Here is a 22,049-nt window from a genome sequence, read left to right as displayed (position 1 = left end):
CATGAGGTCCAATCATCCCAAAACGATTCTTATTTATTCATTTTAATAATTTCTTGAACATATTCAAGTACATGTTACGTTGCCGAGAAAGTTTTGATCTAATAATTAAAGCTGAAATTTCAGAAATTGTCTTGAGTTTAGTTTTTCCCTTTCCCTCTCCGCTTCTTAAATATTTCACCCCTATCCAAAAAATAAAAATAAAATAAGACAACAGTACAAGATATATTAAGCTTAGAACAGTTTTTAACACAAAAACCAAACAGCTTACCATCTCATCAAATTCATGCAACAAATTTTCAGAGTAATATCGAACTGAAGAATGTACAATTCAAAAAGCTAATTGTACTCCATTTCTATCCTCAAAGTTGGAAATTGGAAGTTCTTCTGGCCTATTTGCATCTGAGAATTGGCTACGAAACCCTACAATTTCATGATTGCAATGGATCTGCTGCCTTCACTGGTAAACTTTCTTACATGCATGTAAATGTTGTACAGGTCACTTCAAAGCTGACGCTATTAATAGCCCTTTGCTGCTATTACACCACTTGACTTGCTTAACCTGTGGTATTACAAGCTGTAACATAAAAAATTTTTGAGAAAACAAGAGTACAAATACACCGAACCGGAAAAAAAAAGAATGTATATATATATATACAAGGAAAAAAACGGTGAGTAGCCGTGCCACTCAAAGGGCTTTTGGCTCTTCGAAAAAATGGTAGAGATCCAGAATGGCAGGGCAATTCTCCTTTGGCAGAAACACCATCTCCATTCATTTCTATAAGCTGAAGCATTTCTGCCAAAGGAGAACGGCCCTGACATTCGTCTCTACAGTTTGATCTTAATTTGAACCTTTTTTGCATCTTCCGTGCTGCCTGTAGATTGGAGTGCCGATTCGCCAATTTATTTTTCAAACTATTCGCACATTTTAATGGATATTCTTTGAAATAAATTGGTATATGCTATGAACAATGCCTCCATCCAGGAAATTCTTCAACTTTCTGCTGTTGCCCTCATGGTCCCCCTTTCATACATTCTTCTCTAGGTTTTTTTTTGGTTTAAATCAGAGTTTGTACACACGTTATACGTATCTATTGATAAATATCTTCATGAAATGAGAGCTGGTACACACATTATACGTCTCTATTCATATACGAGAGCTGGTATGCATTAGGAAAAACACCTTCCATGTCCATCTTTCACAAGCATATATATACATATATAGATAGATAGATAGATGTATACACACACATACAAACATTAGATAGATAACTGAAAAGAGCATAGTACGTAAGTGGACAGATTAATGAAAGTAAATTTATATTCATTTATTGTTAAAGGCTTCAATTTTGTAAATGTATTAAGTCATGTGCCAAGTACACTACTTTTGGTACATAATGGACATAGATAATGTATGATTAATGCCGTTAACAATAAATAGACAAAACCCTTTATTAGTTTTCTCACTTACTGCATGGTTTTCAGTAATTTTGCGTATTAATTTTACAATGGTAATTATTTCCTTTCTCCTATGGCTTAAAAAATTATTTTGTTCCTATCTCTTATGATCTTATTTTCCATTTCTTTACTTTTTAGGCTTCAAGATGCCTGCAAGTGGCGGAGGGAGGGGGTGACCAGCAGGAGATGTCGCCTCCCCTAACTTCTGAAGAATTGCACTTTTACCTATAATATTTAATAGAATTTGATGTCAAGTCCTTATTTTAGCCCCCTCCATCCAAAATTTTGTTCAGCTCTCCCGTCCCTCTCGACTTGACTTTTTCCTCTAAAATTTCATGGTCCTTCTATTCTTTAAATTTATGTTTGATTGATTTTTATAGTTCTTCTTGTTATTATGTGTCAATAGAAGATTAGTTTATTGTTTTAACAGTATGTAGCATTAATACGGCATAGTTTTAATCTCTATTCTTCCATATGTAGTATTGTATTCTAAGTGTAGTATTTGTACATTTTCACTTCACGTCTAAAAAAAGCACTCAATGTAATTCAATTTGGCTTATATTTGAAGCCATCATTTGTAGTAATAAAAACTTAAAACTAGAACTTTTACTTCTCAATTAAGATTCTTTGGAGTTAAAACAAAGCTACAAATTCTGCATTTTAAAACAACTTATATGTGTTCTTTTATCTTCAAATTTGCTCCCTTCTAATGCCAAATCCTGGCTCTGCCACTAATGCCTACAGCATATATGCATGCACATTTATTTTGTGGAGAAAGACAACTCAGTCCCGACTTATCCCATCGGAACCACAAAAACTTATATTTTTGAGAAATATGGGACAAATATTAGGAGAACATACTGTTGTATCTTCTTTCTTTTGAGCCATTGTTTTCTATCTTGAAAAATTTCCAAAATGCCTTCAAGAAAGGTCTTCATTCAAAGATAAGCCGCCTATTCATCCTTTTTAGAGAATTATATTTCATCTGTAGAAAGTAGAAACATCCCATTTAAGAAATTAACTTGAAATGCGACAGGTGACTCATAGGACCACTTGTTTTCAAATCTATTTCTGAAAAAATGGTCCTTTATTACACAGAATGAAGTGTTCTTCATGTTAGGATCCAAACGCGGAATAAATAACATTGAGATATCAAATGCATAATAATTTAATAGCAAATAAGCCACAAGCATGAAAGATAAACGACACACAATATTTAACGTGATTCGACCCCACCATTGAGCCTATGTCCACGGAGAGAAACCTGTTCTTTATTATGAGAGGAAACCCCTATACAAGAATACAACTTGAACCCAAACCCAACTCTTGTATACCATCTCTCATCTCTCAAGAACCCTCTCTCACACCCCATGTGTAAGGCTACATGATGCCCCTTGTGTATCCTTGTGTGTCTCTGTAGTATGTCAATCTACCTATTTATAGAGAACATTACTGTCAAAAAATCAAATAACAATTGGAAACCAATACTTTTTTCTAAACTCATATAGAGTAGAAAATAGCATCTAATTCTAGCTAAATAAGGCTTTACTTGACTACTATTTCAAGTAACTAAATCCAATTAGGAAATTAGTTACTTCCCACACAAAATAAGAATTTTGACTAAAAGAAATTAAGCCAATTTCCTAACAAATCTCCATCTTGGCAAAAATTTCTTTTAACAACCATTTGCCTTCAACTACCAAATAATATGGTACCAAACTACACACCCAAATCAATACAGTTTTGACACCAAATTGATTCAATCGGCAAATGAACATGTGTAGTTACCCTGAGTCCAACCTCCAGTTGACTCGTGAGAAGGTGTTTCAATTCACCATCTCCCTTTGCAAGATTTTTTCTCACCACCACTTGCAATCCGGGATCCTCTTCTATGAGCTCTTACCCTAACCATTGAGGCAACCAAGTGGTAAAATCACCGTACTTCTTCCCATTCTCAGGACTGTCTCGCCATGTATGGTTTTCAAGACTCCACCTGAAACGAAAAATTCGTAACTATCAGAGTCTTCTGGCGTATGGAAATTAGATTTCTTTGTTTCTTTGAGACATGTGCCACACCACCCAAAGAACATAACCAAAATCTAAAATCCACCGAGATGAAATATCAACCGTTGGAGGTGTGAGAAAGTCTCCATCGATTCACGTCCAAAATCAAAATTAGACTCCACTTTTTCCTTGACTCTTGAATTACCTGTCTAGATTTACCGTCAAGTATTTTCATTCTTTTTGACTTCCCATCCTTCACCATCAATGCTTTTTGTCAAGCCATTGAAATAAGGATACCACTCATTAAATTATTCAATTGGTAACAGTTACCAATCCACTTGATCTCAATAGTTAATTAGGATCCAACTACGAACCTTGAGCAGCCCAGTCTCACAACCAAGCTCTGATACCACTTGCTAGGGAGAAACATCTCGAGAGAGTCCACTAAAGAGCCTAATATATAAGTCCGAAATCCAACTCTGACCCAAAAGCTTAAGCTGTTAGGTTTTGGGTTCTTACTTACATATTTACCGCTCTGTCTCCATCTCTTGGACCAATGTGGGATACAACCCTTTACTCATGAACCTAACAAATCTTCCCCTTCATAAGTAACCCCCACATTAAACTCAAATTTACAAATCCTTTTTCGAGCCCACTTTAATACTCAATGCAAGCCCACCTTTATCACCAAAGCCACATCTTCTCCCAAATATGGACCCACTCTTCTTCAACATCCAAATTATATTTTGGACCCTTGCCAACCCTTGACTCCTTAATCTAACATCAACCGGACCCCCTGCCAAACCTATGGCACACCTGGTCCAACACCAACCAAATTTCTTGGCACTTCGATCCACCATCAACAAGAGAATTTTCATCGGTCCAACTCTGAAAAGAGTCCACTTGCCCATGAGTAACTCATGGCAAATAAGCCACAAACATGAAAGATAAACGACACACAATATTTAACGTGGTTCGACTCCACCATTGAGCCTACGTCCACGGAGAGAAACATGTTCTTTATTATGAGAGGAAAACTCTATACAAGAATACAACTTGACCCCAAACCCAACCCTTGTATACCATCTCTCATCTTTCAAGAACCTTCTCTTACACCCCATATATAAGGCTACATGATACCCCTTGTGTCTCCTTGTGTGTCTCTGTAATATGCCAATCTATCTATTTATAGAGAACATTACTGTCAAAAAATCAAATAACAATTGGAAACCAATACTATTTCCTAAACTCATATAAAGTAGAAAATAACATCTAATTCTAACTAAATAGGGCTTTACTTGACTACTACTTCAAGTAACTAAATCCAATTAGTAAACTAGTTACTTCTCACATCAAATAGGAATCTTGACTAAAAAAATTAAGCCAATTTCCTAACACTTCAGAGGAATTGGCAGATATGATTAACGAAAAAAAGGGGGCTTTGTAAAGCTTTGATGCTCTACACATGCAGATTAAAATATAGTGATCAAAACCTGTAAGGGGTCCGGCTGGTTCAATATGGACTTGCCTGGAGAGTTTGTGCTGATATTATCCTAATAATGCAGCTGTCCGATAAAAAATGTTAAAGAGACAAAAAAAAATTCCCCATTGATTTTTCGAGGATTTTATGCCAAACAAATAAGATGTTGATGCATGATTCCACCTGCAAGGACTGATTTGAGATTGAACCTTAGGTTCTTTATCAAAAGTCAATTTTATCCTTCCATTTGTATTCTGTTTTGGCCCCATTGTGCAATGACCCATGAGCTACGCAAAGGACACGCCTTATGGCCCTTATCTAGTATGTACGAAGTCTCATTTGTAAGGGAATAAACCAGCTAAATTTCTTCGAGTGATTGTTCCATCTGACACCCGTCTCTTTCAATCAAGACCGCCTCTAAATTGTATAAATAGTTGGTGTGGAAGGGTTATCTAGGCCATAATGCTTTTCTAGAACTGCAGATGAATTATTGTGCAAATCTCCCTTGGCAGATGAGCTTATTCAGAATGTTGTAGGTTTGTCTGCCAAGGGAGATTTGCTCAGTAATTGTGTTGCAACACAGCACGAAAACAGAAATACTCCACAGCAGCTTATTAATTTCTTCAGTTCCCAAATTGCATATTTTGGCTTCTTTTATCATTTCTTCTTTTGATGGGTCTTTGCTTTGTTTGTTTATCTGATCTTTGGTTATGATTGTTAAATATTGCTATTTAATTAATCTCCATCACCCTTCTTTTGGAGCTTTGTTAGCTGGCCAGTTCACCTTCAGAGCAGCTGAATTTTGCAAGCTGAAACTCGCACAACAAGCATAGTGAAAGTCATCTCAAAAGACATGCTGCAGAAGTCCAGAGATCAATGTAGTATTATTGATTTTACCTCTATTACTATATTTTCATGTTTGGCCTTTTCCAGCTTGTTTGCCTCTATATAAACTTGACATAAAATGTACCAGATTTCTTCTGCTAAGAATATTTTGACACAAAACATACCTTACGGATTATCTTCAAAACTACTCATGCTAATAAGAACAGATTGTATTGTCGAAGAAATTGACTGATGTCCTCAAATATTTGACTACAAATAAGGGATAATTTTTTTCTCAGAAAATGGCTTTTGCAACTTTAGTTTTTGTTTATGAAAACTGGTAATTATATTAGTCATTATTCTAGATTGATACTTTAGGTGACTTTTTTTTTTTTTTTAATGTACATTCCTCTGATGATTTGTAAGTATAGAAAGCACGAATAGACTATACCAAGAACGGTTTTCACAACAATAGATCTGAAAATTGTTGTTCGGATAATAAAAGATCCACCAAGGAGCACCTACAATGACTCATGCTCAAACTATATATCGAGTATAACTTGATTTCTATCATTCTAAGCTGTTAAAATTCATTGCAAATATGTCTATAGTTTGATGATTGACAACATTTATTTGACAAGAAAATATAATGAATTTTCTTTGCTTCAGGAAAGTGACCATGTTAACAATCTTTCAATGCAAACTGTGCCATATTAATTAGAAGTACAAAATGAATTACCTTTGATATAAATGTGTAACATTTGGAACCTTCCCACATTCAAGTACATTAGACAATGATATTCTTCATTGCGATATCATATTTTCTCTGCTTATTTTTGTTATTTACTAACCGGTACCCAATGAACTTTTTAAGGAGAGACGCTAAGTATTAGTTAAGGACTTCTGTTAAGAGGAATGTTCTCTTTTCTTTTTTTTTTTTTTTTAAAGTCCTCAAATTTGAGATTTCACAGCCGTGGAGACTTTGTACCACTGAACTAAAGATCATTGGTTAATAGAAGGCTAAACTTAGGGATTTTTTTTTTTTTTTTGGAAAAGTGAAGTAAAATGCTCAAGTTGATATTTACTTTTATTAACTGTTAATCCAACTAAAGTAGTTATTCTCTTACTTTTCATGGACCAAAAGAGGCTAATACATATTGTTTCAGTTGGTAAGGATGTACTATTTTTTCATAAAGATCGTGTGTTTGAATTTTACTATTGATATGAAAGTTAACTGCTATATTGGTGGGTTATTTATAAAAACATTTACAAATAACTTATAGTCTTGGATGCATGCCTTGATCCATAGTTCTGATTAGAGCCAAAAACACTCAAACTTTTTCTTACTTAAAAGGACTAAAAGAGTAGAATATATATATATATATATATATATATATATATATATATATATGTTATGTACGGAGATCAAATATGAGTAAGGAACAAAAGTAGAAGGAAAATTGAAAATTAATACCGTAGTATTTTCCTTTTAAGTAAAAGTAATTTTTTAAACAACAGTACAGCATTACAGATTAGACAACATTAATAAACTGTTCCATCTTGTCCTGTAATCTAAGCACTTTCTCCTTGAATTGTCTGCTATTACTCCTTGCAAAATGTAATCTGATCAAATCCTCGTTCCAAATTAACTTCCCGATTCATTTTTGAAACTGCTACGCTCCTCCGGCAATAGAGCTCTAATACCATCTGCACACATTCCCCAGAAGTCAGAACTCTTCAGCTGGCAGTCCACAAAAACCCTCTGATTTCATTTTTAATCGCTCAAATGCGTGGAACTTTCTTCTTTTTTTTTTTTTTGGGGGCCGCCTGTTGAGGTAAGCAAAAAGCTTTGGGTACCTATCGCTTAATCTTGTGACGCCTTTTGTAAACTGAAAATCACTCAAATTAGCAATCGGGCATAACTACAGAGTCTAGAGAGAAAACCAACAAGAGGTCTACAAAAACACACCAGCTGAAACTTTTTACATAATTTTAGGGATGCATTAATTATAACCCCCTTATGCTTTTGTATGACACAACATGACACTAGATCTTATGGTTTAAATATTCACGTAACACACTTGGGGTTTTATGTGAAGGGACAATTTGACCGAATACAATCTCCATAATGTATGTCCTTATTTAATTGAATTGGCTAAAATGTAACCACTTTATATAAAACTATACAGGGAATTAAGTGGATTCATGCAAAATCATAAGAAAATTAAGTAGATATTTATGCAAATTTATAAAGGATTTAGTGAATATTATAATTTCATTTCACCCCCTTTTCAAGTACGTCTCGATCAATCGCCATAATGGGAGATGATTTTGATCTATTTTCCACTTTATATAAATTAAACTACAGGGAAGTTATATAGATATTTTAAAACCTTAGGAGGGTCATATAGTATTTTGGAAAAGTATGGGGAAATTATGCATAATTTACCCTAATTTTAGACATGGTTGTGGAATGGAAATCCCAGGTTTGTACGTTTTGTGCTTACATAGGAGTTAAAGTATAACATAATATGGCCTAAAATAGGTTAATTGGTTGTGAAAAAAATAAAACACAAACAAAAACAAAAACAAAAACAAAAACAAAAAACCAAAAAAAAAATTGCTATATTTATTTAGAATTCAGCTCAAGAACATGAAAACAAACCTTGATTAGTTGCTTGGAACCTGATGACGGCTTTGTGGGATAGAATGACAGAGCAATTCTCCTTTGGCAAGAAGGGAATTTGCATGTGCATGGCCTTCTTGACAAAGGAGAATCGCTATGTTATTCTTTAACCCACACATTCATACAGTGGCTGCTCAAACACTCGCTTTATCCTAATAAGCTCGATTTTTCGCAGAAGTACTGATGGGGGGTTTTATACTAAGTGGATCGCTCATTGATTTGGATATGCTGAAGAAGGAAGTAGCATATGCTGGGACAATTTCAGTGGAGGTTCTCCTCAAACTTTTCCACAATCGAAATCTGGTCCCCTAGCTTTGAGGGATCACACCATATCTTTTGAGATTTGTGATATAGATTCTTTTTTCGTTCCCAAATTGATTGAAACGCCTTGGGTAGTCAATGAAATGAATAATATACACGTGGTAGCTACACACAGATATATATATATATATATATATATATATATATATATATATATATATATATATATATATATATATATATATATATATTAGTATATCCTTACATGTATTTCTGATGATCATGATTCATGACAGGAGTCAAATGAGTTTGTAAGTAGTTACATTACTAGGAATATCATAAGACTTTCTTTGACATTACAATGAAGAGGAGATATTTTACTAATATTCAATATCTCTAAAGTTGAAGCATTTGGAAAAGGGTAAATTCCATTTTGCACCTTTAGATTTAAAGTAATTTTCGCTTTTGTGCCCCAAACTTTGATTTGGGACATAAATTTGACTTATATCCTTAAAACTAAAAGAGGAAATATATTACATAAGCAACTCAATCATGCTCTTCGTATCATTAGGTAATTATTAAAAAAAAAGGAGAAGAAAACTATTTAAGAGGGAGTGAAAAACAAATTATCATATGAATCTTGAGCTAAAAAGTATAAGCCCCATGTGGAAACGAAAACGTCATCCCTTTTTGGTAAAATTGAAAAAATCTCTTCCTTTCTTTGGTAATGGACCATAAGTAAAGAAATTAATGTTTCGAGAGAATTGTAGTTTTGGTTCCTAATATTTGGTCTGTGTACCAAATTCATCCTTAATATTTCAGTCAAAACAAATTTAGTCCCCAAAATTTATAATTTTAGGCAGATTTATGACAATTAATAGAAATAGAACAATAACTAACGGTCAACATCAAATGTTGTTAGTCAATAATTTTAATTTTGCACTTTCAGGCTCCATTGTTTTGATTTTAAATCATTATATTTTTCTAATTTTTAAATAATGGTATTAAGGGTTTTAGCATGAATTCAGATGCAAATTAGAATGAAATAGTGTTAAATGGGTAATAATAATTCTAATTATACTTCTTTTTCTTCGTATATATTTTTATATCATTTATTTATGCTAATAATATATCATATCTTTCATTTTTTTATATGTAGCTATTCTAAAATTTGGTATATATATATAGTCACTATTAATAATTAATTGATAATGAGTTCTATTATTTTTATTTCTAATGATAATTTAAAAACTAATTAAATATCACTTTAAAAGATAAGGAATATATACTTTTTATAAATTAAGTTGATTATTTATTATTATTTTTGGCATTTTAATAAGTTATCAATTGAGTTGGAAATGAAATTGATATTTTATATCCATTTTATGAACCACCAAATGATTATCAAGATGCATAGATATTAAAATAAATACTTTAACACTACAATATTGGAATGATAGTTTTTAATTGACAAGAAAGACAATAAAAATGAGAGAGTTTTTGTAAGAAATTCTAAAATTACTTCATATTGATACTTATGTTTACTAGGTTTTATAAGTACAATGGCTAACTATAAGAATTTGAAACCTACGTGCATAAAGCATCCAACAATTTTTATAGTAGCAACTATAATAAATTTAGATTATAAAACTAGAATTCTCCTTTTCTTCCACTACTTTATGTTTTATTTATTATTGATATATTATCATCGAATTATAACTTAAATGATATGCTATTTAGGCTATGATATGTTGTGCTAATTGATATAAATCATTTTAATTAATACTGAGAAAGAATGATGTGCATACATTATGTCGCATTTGAGATTAACTATATAAAAGAAAAGAAATATATGATATATTATTAGCATGAATAAATTAAATAAAAATAAAAAAGAAAAATAAGTATAATTAGGATTTTTATTAACCATTTAATGCTATTTTATTCTAAGTTGCAGCTTTATTCATGCTAAAACTCTTACTATCACTATTTAAAAATTAAAAAAAAATCATGATTATTCAAAATAAAAAAATATTAGGGATAAAAAATCCAAAATCAAAATTATTAACCGACGGCAATTTGATATCGACCATTATTTATTGCTCCATTTCTGTTAGTTGTCCTAAATTTTCCAAAAATCACAAACTTTGGGGATTAAATTTGTTATGCTCGAAATATTGGGGGACCAATTCAACACATAAACCAAATATTGGAGACTGAAACTGCAATTATCTCTAATGTTTAACTAAGAAACGAAGTTCGTTTTTCCCATTTTCTCTTCAGTTTCTTCCTACTGTAAAGGCAGACTACTGGGGTGATGGGAAAGCAAAACTTGGAATTTCTTCATCTAAGATCTGTATACTCGAGGTCCAATGGTTGGATGGTTGTAGTATTCGTCCAGACTTCAGAACCAAGATTTTAGCAGAAATATTTGGCTCGGATTTTTTTTTTTTTCAATAGTAAAAAGGGGAACCATTTGGCTAGAAGGGACAAAGGGCAGATAACAGGAAGGATGCAATTTTGAAAAGAAGTTGGGTTGGTCTCCAAAACAGCATTTACTGAAGATTGGGCTTGAATCAAAAGCCACTTTACTGTTTCTCGGTTTGCTTAAATACACGTTTGGAACAAATAAATGGCAGGCGAATCCTTCAATCTCTACCATGAACTTTGGAATGGCGATTAAATGAAGCTTTCTTGGTGCTAATCAAATTCACAGGCGCATATTTGGTTTCATAGGAGGGCTTGTTGCTTGAGTTGCCTGCCTGTAGGGATCATTTTTGTCGTACAGTTTGCGCAACTCCAAATTTCTTGGGATTGTTTTACGAATATTCGCATAGAAATGGTTTTTTTTCTTTAAAAAAAAAAAAAATTTCTAACAGGGGAGGAGTGGAAGTTAAGAAGTGGGAAGAGGTAAAGATGATCCCATGACTTCTAACTCCTGAAATATCAACTTTAACTATTAGATGGAGACCTCCCTGACTGCATACAAATGCTGTTAGAGATACGATAATTAAGTAAACAATAACATGGTATCACTACTCCAGCTGACTTAAATTAAGGTTGACAATTAGGATCACATGGAACTATTATTTTTTCTCTTCCATAAAAAAAGTAATTCCTAATTGTTTGAATTACGTGTGATGTTGAGTCAGGTATTAACTATTTTAGATTACGTGCATGGGACAAATTTAAGAATCAAGAGCTACCATGCTTAGAATGCAGTTATTTTGCTCCTACGGCATTGGAGTGGACCAGTGGAGGCTCTAATTTAAGAGAGAATTTCAAAAACCTCCCGTGATGGTCCCCCTAATCACTCCTAGCACCACTCAAGTTTTTGAAATCACACTTAGCACCCTTAGAATGACAACCTTTGTAACATATCAGCCCTTTTATGTAAAAATATTATTAAAAAAGTATTTAGGAGAGGGACTATAATATTCTTCCAATTTTGCCCTTTTGCAAGTCAATCTTTGAGTTTTAGAAGGTGAAAATAAATACAAATAGGAAAAGTTGATAACCGTTGAATTTTATAATATTTGTTGATTCCAATTAGCCAGATAAACTTTAAACTGGGGTATCTATTCCAATCATAGTTATTAAACCCAATCGGCCAGAAACCCGGTGGAGGGATTGGATCAATTGGTCACTAACCAATTCAACTAGTCAAAAGAGTTTATGCTTTAATTAAACTCTTTGCGAGAACTAGTATCTATATTCTGATGGTTGAAAATATTGAGGGTTGGTGATGGTGCTCACTTTGTGGCGTGCGTGAATTCTTTTGTCAACCAATTGAGAAGACTTGCTTTTGCTACTACAATTTAGTATCTTTGGCAAGGTCAAAATACTTGTGTTTTCAAGAATAGTAGATTGCTACCACTGAACGTAGTAAATAATAATTTGTAACTGCTATGAGATTTATTGTTGCGTCTTGGTCAAAAGTCCGGAGAACATAGGAGAACTTGACATTAGTCGTTGAGTGGGGCTTGAAGCGTCAGTGTTTGGCAGAGGTTCACGTATAGATTCTGTTGTGTACTTCCCTTTTGTCTAATTTTTCTGATTTTAGATACAACTTTAATTAGAGTTAGGTAGTTTTCTATGCCTCTCAAATAGTGGTACTAGATGTATATAAAGCTTTCTATGCTTGTTCAATGAAAAAATTTACTTTTGCCAACAAAAAATAAATATTGAGTGTCACAAGAATTTGAAATTAAAAACGCAATTTGAAGAAAGGGCTTAAACTTAAAATTGCAAAAGAAAAAACGAGTGGGTATATCCCTCATTAGTAAAGATGACGTATTTCACACTCGATCAACAGCGTGTAAAATGAATGTCTTAATTTGATGAGCAGAATTTGGTATTTTTCTTAAGTATTTCTATTTGTGAAGTTTCTAGATGTAAGATCAATTTATCTTCTTTTTAGTCCTTTTTTTTTAGTTTGATTATCCATATGAAAGATAGAGTAGCTTATGAAAGAAAATGCATTGCGGCCTTTTTTCTTACTTTTAGATATACGGACTGACTTTATTACATTGAAATTGAAAATAATTAGTGAAGTTATTGGAGACATCAAGGGAGGTTTTCAAAATTATCTCAAGAAATAATCCAGCACAAGTTTCACGATGCACGAACAATCTAATCTAATGGCCGGTTTAAGTTGAACACGGACTCAAGCATCTCCAGGTTAATCGATCATGTACCATTGCCAAAAGTTTTCTGTTCACAAAATATAATAATAAAACATAATCTTTGACGCCTTTTTATGGAAAGTCGAAAATAGGTCCACCATTGATCCAACTAGTGAAATTTTTTTTTTAAAAAAAAAAATCTGAATATTTAGATTACAGGTTAAGAGTGAATCTCTTCTGATCCACACTCAAGTAAAGTAGTAGAAAGGCCGGGTAGTGTAATTGGTTAGGAAGAGTACAGTTATCTACCAACTGTGTTAGGCAGACACGTGGTCCCGCCGTTATTGTTTGGTGTAAAAAAAAAGCCACATGGTCCCACCATCACATGAACGCCATCCGTTCGAATTTTGGGAGGTACGATGTTCATCTGAAATCATTGTGCACCTTTCACCTCACATGCCAACTCATGTTTGTAGGCTCCGTTGGTAAAGTCGGAGCATTTTCTCATAAAATGTCACGTCATGTGTTTCACACTCCTGATATTTTGTGACCTGACAGTTATATTGACAAGTAATATATAATTTGCAAGTATCTGCGCGCGAACAATCAGAATTATAATGGTGAATAATCTGTAATAATTTATAAGAACTTTTGTGAATAATTTACAATTTGACAACAAGCGTTGAATCTTGAAGGGAATCAAAATCAAATAATATTACCCAAATATTTGAAAAAATATATATAAATGTATATTTATATACCCTTCGATCGGTGGGATTTATTTGAAAAAACTTGCTAATATTTCATTTCTGCATCAATTTTCTTCTATTTTTCATAACTAATAAAATTATAGACGAATAAAATGTTAGTTCTTAGCATTTTTTTTTTTTGGTACGTTTTCGCGATGATTCTCTGATCCAGTGACTTTGAACATCGTTCGAATTTGGATCTAGATTTTAAAAGTAACCTCCGGTCCAACAATATAAATGCAGTGCACACATTCCTCTACCATTTGGGCAGTCTTACCTACATTCACTCCCCCAATCTCAATCACTGCCGACACCCAACTGTGTTTGCTTTCGCACAAGAAACCACTAAGAGTCAAAAAACTTCAGAAAATAGACGGGCAAGAGAGAAAGATGGGGAGACGTCCATGTTGTGCTAAGGAAGGCCTAAACAGAGGGGCTTGGACTCCATTGGAAGATAAAATACTGACAGATTATATCAAGTCCCACGGCGTAGGAAAATGGGCAAGTCTTCCCAGACGAGCAGGTCAGTTGGTTTGATCATATCAAGTGTTGTTGAGCAGCATGTCAGTTTGTTTAGGGTATATTGCGTAGAACCAAGGTTTCATTTTCTTGGTGTAAATTACCTAGGTCTCAAACGATGTGGGAAGAGTTGCAGACTTCGATGGGTGAACTATCTCAGATCTGATATCAAGAGAGGAAACATAACTGATGATGAAGAGGACCTCATAATCAGGCTACACAAACTCCTTGGAAACAGGCCAGCCACTCTCGTCCTTTCCTACTTTCGCATGCATGCTTTACATTTGGGATAATTTCAGAAACCTGCCCTGAGGTTTCCTACAATTTCACTTAGCCCCCTAACATTTTAAAAATTACTCTTCCTTCCCATGTCCATTTAAAATGATAATATTAGCCTTGACATTCTAATGAAGCTTTTTTTTTTCCTTTCCCCTTTTGCCATCTTATTCATTACTCTTACATTTTGTCAACAAAATCATAGTACTATTAGTCCCTAACTTTCATCATGACAAATGTCAAACTAGTAATATTTTTTGAATATCATTTCATTTTTCTATCTCGATCTCATTTTTTGCATCCCTCTTTTTTTTGTTTATTTTTTTTGGTATCAAAATCAACAATAAATCAATAATAACTAAAAAAAAATAAATGGCCGAAAGTTACTACTAAATTATGGTAGTTCCTTCCACCACTTGACTAATCTAGAAACTTTAAAAAAATTATGGTGACACTTTCTTCTTCATTCTAAAAAGAATCTGATCTATATCTCCAATAGAGCACTATTAAAAGTAGCTTGTAGTAATGAGATTTATCATCATAGTTGATTATTAAACAATAAATATAGGCATGAAAACCTTGACACACATTTCTTTGTAATTGTCCTAAATTAATTTACAATTGTTTAGAAGAATAAATTAAAATTTATTAATTAGATGACGATTTTTAGGATATTCATTAAAATTTGATTCTATTTTAAAGTTTGGTTACTAAAAGTGTCAAACTAGGGGAGGAAAGTGTAATTTTTAAAATTTTAAGGAAGCTTAGTGAATTGCAAAAACCTCAGGAGAGGTTTCTGAAATTACTCCTCACATTTTGTTGTCTTTTGTGGCACCACGGTCACGGGTGACACGTCTAATCCGAGCTATAATAGTCCAAATTAGCTTGGTAGGCGAAATCTACCGGTATTTCTTCCTAGGATTCCAGTACATGTAAACTTTCAGACATACCACAAAAAAAAAAAAAAAAAAAAAAAAACTCTTTACCTTATTAATTTGTATTGTTTGGGATTTTAAAGAAAGTGTTCAGGAGTGAAAATGCTTAAAATATTGGGATTAGGTATGGAATAACAATAAATTCAAGAAACCGGGGTTTAAAACTAGTTTATAACTTTTTAAAATCATAGTAGTAGTGTCCGTAACATTTCTGATATATTTAACTTTCTTCTTCACAATAATGCAAGTCCTAGCCATGGGCCAATACTTTTAACCAGCGGTTAAAAGTAATGTACAACTTGCGAAACAACATTCCTATTTTCTTTCTTCATATCATCGCAAGTCTAGTGCCAATGGGTTTAACTACTTAATTTGTTGCGACAAATCTTAAGTATATAGTACTCCTTTTCTTTTCAAATTTTTAGTAGGGGAAAAATAGAATATAATAAGTGAAGAAGGAGAAGAGAGATTTAATCTCAGAATCTTTAAATCGTGTGATCTCAATCTTAATCCTTGATTAGAACCTCCTCGCCATATCGTATCATTTATAAAGGGTTATTACTGTGCCTTGCAGGTGGTCCTTGATAGCTGGAAGGCTTCCTGGTCGAACTGACAATGAGATCAAGAACTACTGGAACACCAAAATCGTCAAGAAAATTCAAGGCCGTCAACACTTACCAGCCTGCTCCTCTGCCCCACTAACGAAGCCGTCATCAAGTAGGTCCAGATCCCCACCATTGCTGCAAAATTTAACAAGAACTGATCAGCCGCCAAATTCAGAAAAGCTTGAGCTGGAATCCTGTACTCATGTGATCCGCACAAAGGCGAGGAGGCTCACTAAAGTTTTCATCGACGAAGACTTGCAAACTTCTGCAGGTACACAACAACCCGGTATTATTGCTCCGGCGGAAGCTCAAGCACCGCCGTCCAGCGCTGATGCCAAAGAAAACTTCAACAAAACTCCTACTGATCATAACAATACCGTTGGTGCCGAGCAACCTTTAGGCGCGGTAATGGAATCACCTTCAACATTTTCCGGGGAGGAAGGCTACTCTTCGTCTTCGGGCTTCATGATGGATTTTGAAATGGACGATAAGTATTTGTTTGATTTTCTCAGCACGGATGTTGTGCAATTCGCACACGATTTTTTCGAGGGAGTTGTACAGGGTACCAACATTGAGACCAATCATGAGGTTGAGACCAACGATTTTCCTCCCAACTCTTGCCCAACAGCTCTTTCACATGATGATGATGATGATCATAATCTTGCAGATCTTGGTTCCATTACAACTTTTCTTCATCCTGCATTGGCCTGGTTTCACGAAGACTAGTAAATTAAGTGTTGCTAGAACGATAGCGTCTCATTGTACTAGATAATTAGTGTGCTTGTATTTATTTTCTTTTTTAGAATAAAGGGATAATTTCAGAAACCCCCCTTGAAGTTTCTGACAATTTCACTCAACTCCCCTTAGGTTTACATAATTACATTGACCTCTCTTGGTGCAACAAAATTACTAGAATGTCCTTCACTTAATTAGTTGATTCATAAAGAAAGATATCATATCACTACACCCATCAAAACATTCCCAATTGTCATATAATCTGCAGTCGCCTCATTTCACCTCTCTCTCTCTAACTCCTCTCCTTCATCCCATATTATGTATCACTAGATTCATTACCACCACCTAAACCACTAGACTCACCACTATTCCCTCTCATTTCCAATGTCTATTCCAAATTCTGTTATCTCTTTTCTTCTTATTTTATTACTTGATTCCTTTCTTTCTTCACAGTCTATTCCAAATATTAGCAAGTGTAGATTCAATAGAGAGTAAATAACAGAAAAAAGAATTTCTTCATTATCAAATTATATAAGGAGAGGATGGAAAATATAAAGAATAAATTTGAAACCAATGGCTGAAAGTAGGGCTGCAAACGAGCCGAGCCGAGTCGAGTTTTGAGCTAATCGAGCCGAGCCTCGGCTAAATTTTATCAAGCTCGAGCTCGAGCTCGACGAGCTGGCAATTTTCGAGCTCGAACTCGACTCGAATCAAGTCGAGCCGAGCTCGAAAAAAATAAAAAAAAATTATTTTATTTTTAAAAAAATAAATAAAATAATATTTTTTTCTGAATAAATAATAAAATATTAAGGATATATCCGTAATTTCACTATGAAAATAAAAAATAAAAAAATATATATATACTATACGTAATTTATTATTAAATAAAAATAAAAATAAAAAAAATATATATATACTCAAGCTCGCGAGCCGGCTCGCGAGCTAACGAGCTTAATATTCTGAGCTCGAGTTCGAGCTCGAGTTTGACTCGAGCTGGCTCGAGCTCGACTCGAGCCTGGCTCGAGCCGCTCGCGAGCGGCTCGATTCGTTTGCAGCCCTAGCTGAAAGTAAGAGGAACCGGATGATTGGTATATTGTTGTGTCTATTTATTCAAAAAATTTTATTAGATATTTATAAAAAAAATTTAATAGATATCCGTAACTGCATTTGTCGCCAAAAAATGAAAAACAAGAATGAAAAATGCATCTTTCTATTTTTTATTTACTACTGTGAACAGTGGTTTTTTTATGGAGATAGGATTAGTCTCTAATGGAGATTATGGAGTAATAATGGGTGATTCTTTGGGTCACTGTGGCATTGCTTCTAGTATCCATATAGGTGGTGATGGGCTAGATTAGCTATTGCTAGTGGATTGAGAAAGTTATAGGCAAGCTTTTAGGTTTTTTTAAATGGGGTTATTTTTGATCTCGTGTTTTTAGGGAAAGCCTTTGGGCAACAAAATGATTCTAAAGCAGCGAATATTGTTACAATCACTTGAAATGGAGACTGAGTTATAAATAATAGCTTGCTCGATTGGCTTGATGTGGTGGTAGGTTTGTAGTGGTTTTAGAAAAAGAAAATGTACGTGATTAAACTAACTTTTTCTCTTTGTTGTTATGTCGATAAGGGTATATTAGGATTTTTGAAGAGAAATGTAGTATATTGGGTTTATATAGTTACCTAAATAGTAAAAGTAGGGGAGGTAGGTGTAATTTTTAAAACTTAAGAGAAGGTGACTGCAATTGTTATAAACCTCAGGGGAGGTTTGTGAAATTATCCCAAGAGTAAATGATCTTTGTGATTATTGATAAAATTGCAAGTTTGACAAGTAAACTTTTGCGCAAAAAAGATGTGCTAATCTCCTGTTGGGCTTTCACGTCTTAGCAGGCTCACGGTCAAGGCTGCTGTGTGAATACTGTACGGAAAGAACCAAAGAATCAGGGCCCTCTCCAGTTCATTTTTTCACGATTCGGTATAATTGATGTAATTTGTATAACTTTTAGTACAAATTTGTACCGTTTTAGTATAATAATGATGTTATTTCAAATTGTATGAATTGATGAATTTACATTTACACCAAATATAGCACTAATTTATACCAAATATTGTATGAATTACATAACTATACATAACTAGGCAATCATTCAATTTGAGAGGCTCTAATCCACCCCCCCCCCCCCCCCCCGGGGCGCAAAACCAAAAAAACAAAATGCTTTATCGTTAGTTATTATTTCTTGTCCCATTTAATTTTCTATTATACAAGTCACTCTTTGTATTAGTATAAAATAGTTATTACTTAAATCAGATAGCAGTATATAGAATTTCAGTATATCAAACCAAACAAAATCAACCACTAAAATGACTTGGATTTTTTTTTTTTAAAGTAGGAGTACTGTTAAACAACGGCAAAGATCAGCATTTATTCTACTCGAAATTGCATTATTCTGTTGTAAAGCAAATGCTCTTCCCGTGCTCCATTGTTCCAAGGTATTTTCTTTTTCCTTTTTTTCTTTAAAATTTCTTCATTTATATTTTAAGCAAAAATATTTACTAATAAAAATTTAAAATGGTTGAGAATCTAATTTTTGAATTTTATTTTATATGTTATGTTTCTTACTAAACAAATTTCAATTGCTAATTATCTTCTCCTAAATAGTTAGTATTGTATATTTGATTGTTGGCTGTTGATTGTTCGCCCCCTTCAGTAAAAGTCTACATCCATCATTACATGATTGCTAATAGACTTTGAAAGACAAATCAAGGCGGCTGGCCGCATGCAATTATTGCAGGGACGAAGCAAAGCCCCGTCCCCCCCCCCCCCCCCCCCCCACCCCCCAAAACACCCAGCCACTGCCCAAAAAAATATAAAAACCTCATTAGAATTAGAACATTTTAAGTGAAAAATCTTTTATGACTGTTTAATTGCTTGTAATAGGAAAGGATGTGATTTAAGAAGCGGGGAAGGAGATTGGAGATTTAAATCCATGAGGAGTTGTCCTGGAATCAATTTTTATATCCTGCTCATTGAGCTTGTAGTTGCAAACCTTCTGCTTCTGTTTGATTGGACACTTCCTGAAGGAATCATTTGTGAAAGCTTGGATATGGAAGAAGCATTGGGGCTCACAATGCATAAGAAAACACTCCTTCACTTGATTGCTTCTTCATATAAAGTGGCAGATGTGTTTAGTCTGAATAATTGGATCGGTCTAGTCTCCCCTATATTCCTTTGCATTTACCTATTAATTTAAATAATGTAAACTTTGAGTTAAACAATTTCTCTTAAGTGGAAAAATTTGTTAGAACTATTATAGGACTCTGAGTTAAAACTATTATAGAAAGACTTTGCATATGCTTGTACAATTCCTACACTAATGTACGGTCCCGATTCTCTTCATCACTGGCAGTCCCGTGACCAAGACTTTATATGTGTACACTTTTTTCTTTTGTGTGATTTAGATTCCCTTTGATGAACATGAAAAGAATTGAACATCGTGTCCCGATTTTTACGTGGACATATTGTGTGCACTTCTTTGGAGATGGAGAGAGATTCTTCTCCTAATTCGAAAAACATGTTAACTGCCTTTGTGGCCATGTATAGTCAAATTTTGTGTTGCTATACCCAGCTCTCCTTCTTTTGATGATACTCCAAATTTAAGCTTAGTTCTACCCGGTACATTTTCTAGATACCTGTCTCACTTTCCAGTGTATTTTGGCCTCCAACTAGTTTACTTGTCCCTTTTGGAGAGTTGAATGGTAGGTTTATAAGTAAAAGACTATGTCCTACGTACATTGGTTTGAGAAAAAAAAAGAGCAGTTAATATGTAAGTAAGGGTCCAAAATCCAAAAGTTTAATTTATTAGGTCTTAAGCCTTTATTTACATATCAATCGCTTTTTCTTCGTCTCTTGAACCAATGTAAAACATGTATATTTTTTTACTTATGAATCTAACAAATTTCGCTCTTCATAAGTAACCCTTCACATTAAACCCAAGTTTACAATCTCTTTTTAGAGTTAAGAGCCCACTTTAATACTCAATGCAAACCCACATTATTTAAGATCATCTCATTTTTCAATCATTGACTTATTCTTCTTCAATATCCAAAGTGTATTATGGATCACTGCCAAACCTTGGCTCCTTGATCCTAACTCCAACCGGACCCCCTGCCAAAGTCATGGTGCACCTAGTCCAACACTAATCAACTCTTTAACACTTTGGTACTTCGATCCACCATCAAGAAGAGAATTTTCACCGGTCCAACTCTGAGAAGAATTCACTTGCCCATGAGTAATCTTGTCTTGCAACCTGAAACTCTGAAACCATGAGTAGCCTCAATCTCGTAACTTGAAACTCTGATACCACTTGTTAGGATTCAAACGTGGAATAAATAACTATTGAAATATTAAATACACAACAATTTAATGACAAACAGTCACAAATATGAAAGATAAATGACACACAACATTTAACGTGGTTCGACTATATCATTAAGTCTACGTCCAAGGAGAGAAACCCGTTCTTTATTATAAAAGGAAAACCCTATACTAGAATACAACTTGAACCCAAACCCAATTTTTGTATACCATCTCTCATCTTCCAAAAACCCTCTCTCATCCCCATATATAAGACTACATGTTGCCTTTGTATGCTTCTTGTATGTCTTTTTGTAGTATACCAATGATAAGAATATATTTTACATATTTTTAGTGTGTTTGATTAGTTAATTTTGGCTTGATTATTTAGTTTTATAACTAAAATAACTATTGTTTTGGTAAAAATCTACATTTTATTATAAAGTGGCTAACATTGCATTTCTATTGATTTTTATGGTAAAAACTTCATATTTTATAGGTTTAATGATTCAATCATCAAATGAAGTGCATTGAGAAGATATT

General features: G+C 33.7%; 1 protein-coding gene and 1 long non-coding RNA gene across 2 annotated transcripts; one reads left to right on the top strand and one right to left on the bottom strand.

Annotated features, from left to right (window-relative positions):
* Positions 1 to 7,224: 7,224 nt before the first annotated feature.
* On the bottom strand, positions 7,225 to 8,596 carry LOC140035838 (uncharacterized). Its single transcript, XR_011839752.1, has 2 exons — positions 8,430 to 8,596; positions 7,225 to 7,653 (listed from the first exon to the last, which is right to left on the bottom strand). It is a non-coding gene; the product is annotated as an uncharacterized lncRNA (long non-coding RNA).
* Positions 8,597 to 14,342: 5,746 nt separating this feature from the next.
* On the top strand, positions 14,343 to 17,277 carry LOC113726199 (transcription factor MYB8). The gene is made up of 3 exons (XM_027249779.2): positions 14,343 to 14,608; positions 14,713 to 14,842; positions 16,390 to 17,277. Exons 1-3 carry the CDS (start codon positions 14,476 to 14,478, stop codon positions 17,144 to 17,146), a joined length of 1,020 nt encoding a protein of 339 aa, XP_027105580.2. The 5' UTR covers positions 14,343 to 14,475; the 3' UTR covers positions 17,147 to 17,277.
* The last annotated feature ends 4,772 nt before the right edge of the window (positions 17,278 to 22,049 follow it).

The sequence above is a fragment of the Coffea arabica genome, chromosome 2c (assembly GCF_036785885.1).
Source record: "Coffea arabica cultivar ET-39 chromosome 2c, Coffea Arabica ET-39 HiFi, whole genome shotgun sequence".
Taxonomy (NCBI): Eukaryota; Viridiplantae; Streptophyta; class Magnoliopsida; order Gentianales; family Rubiaceae; genus Coffea; species Coffea arabica.
The sequence above is the reverse complement of the archived record's forward strand: the minus strand, read 5'-3'. Positions and strand labels throughout refer to the sequence as shown.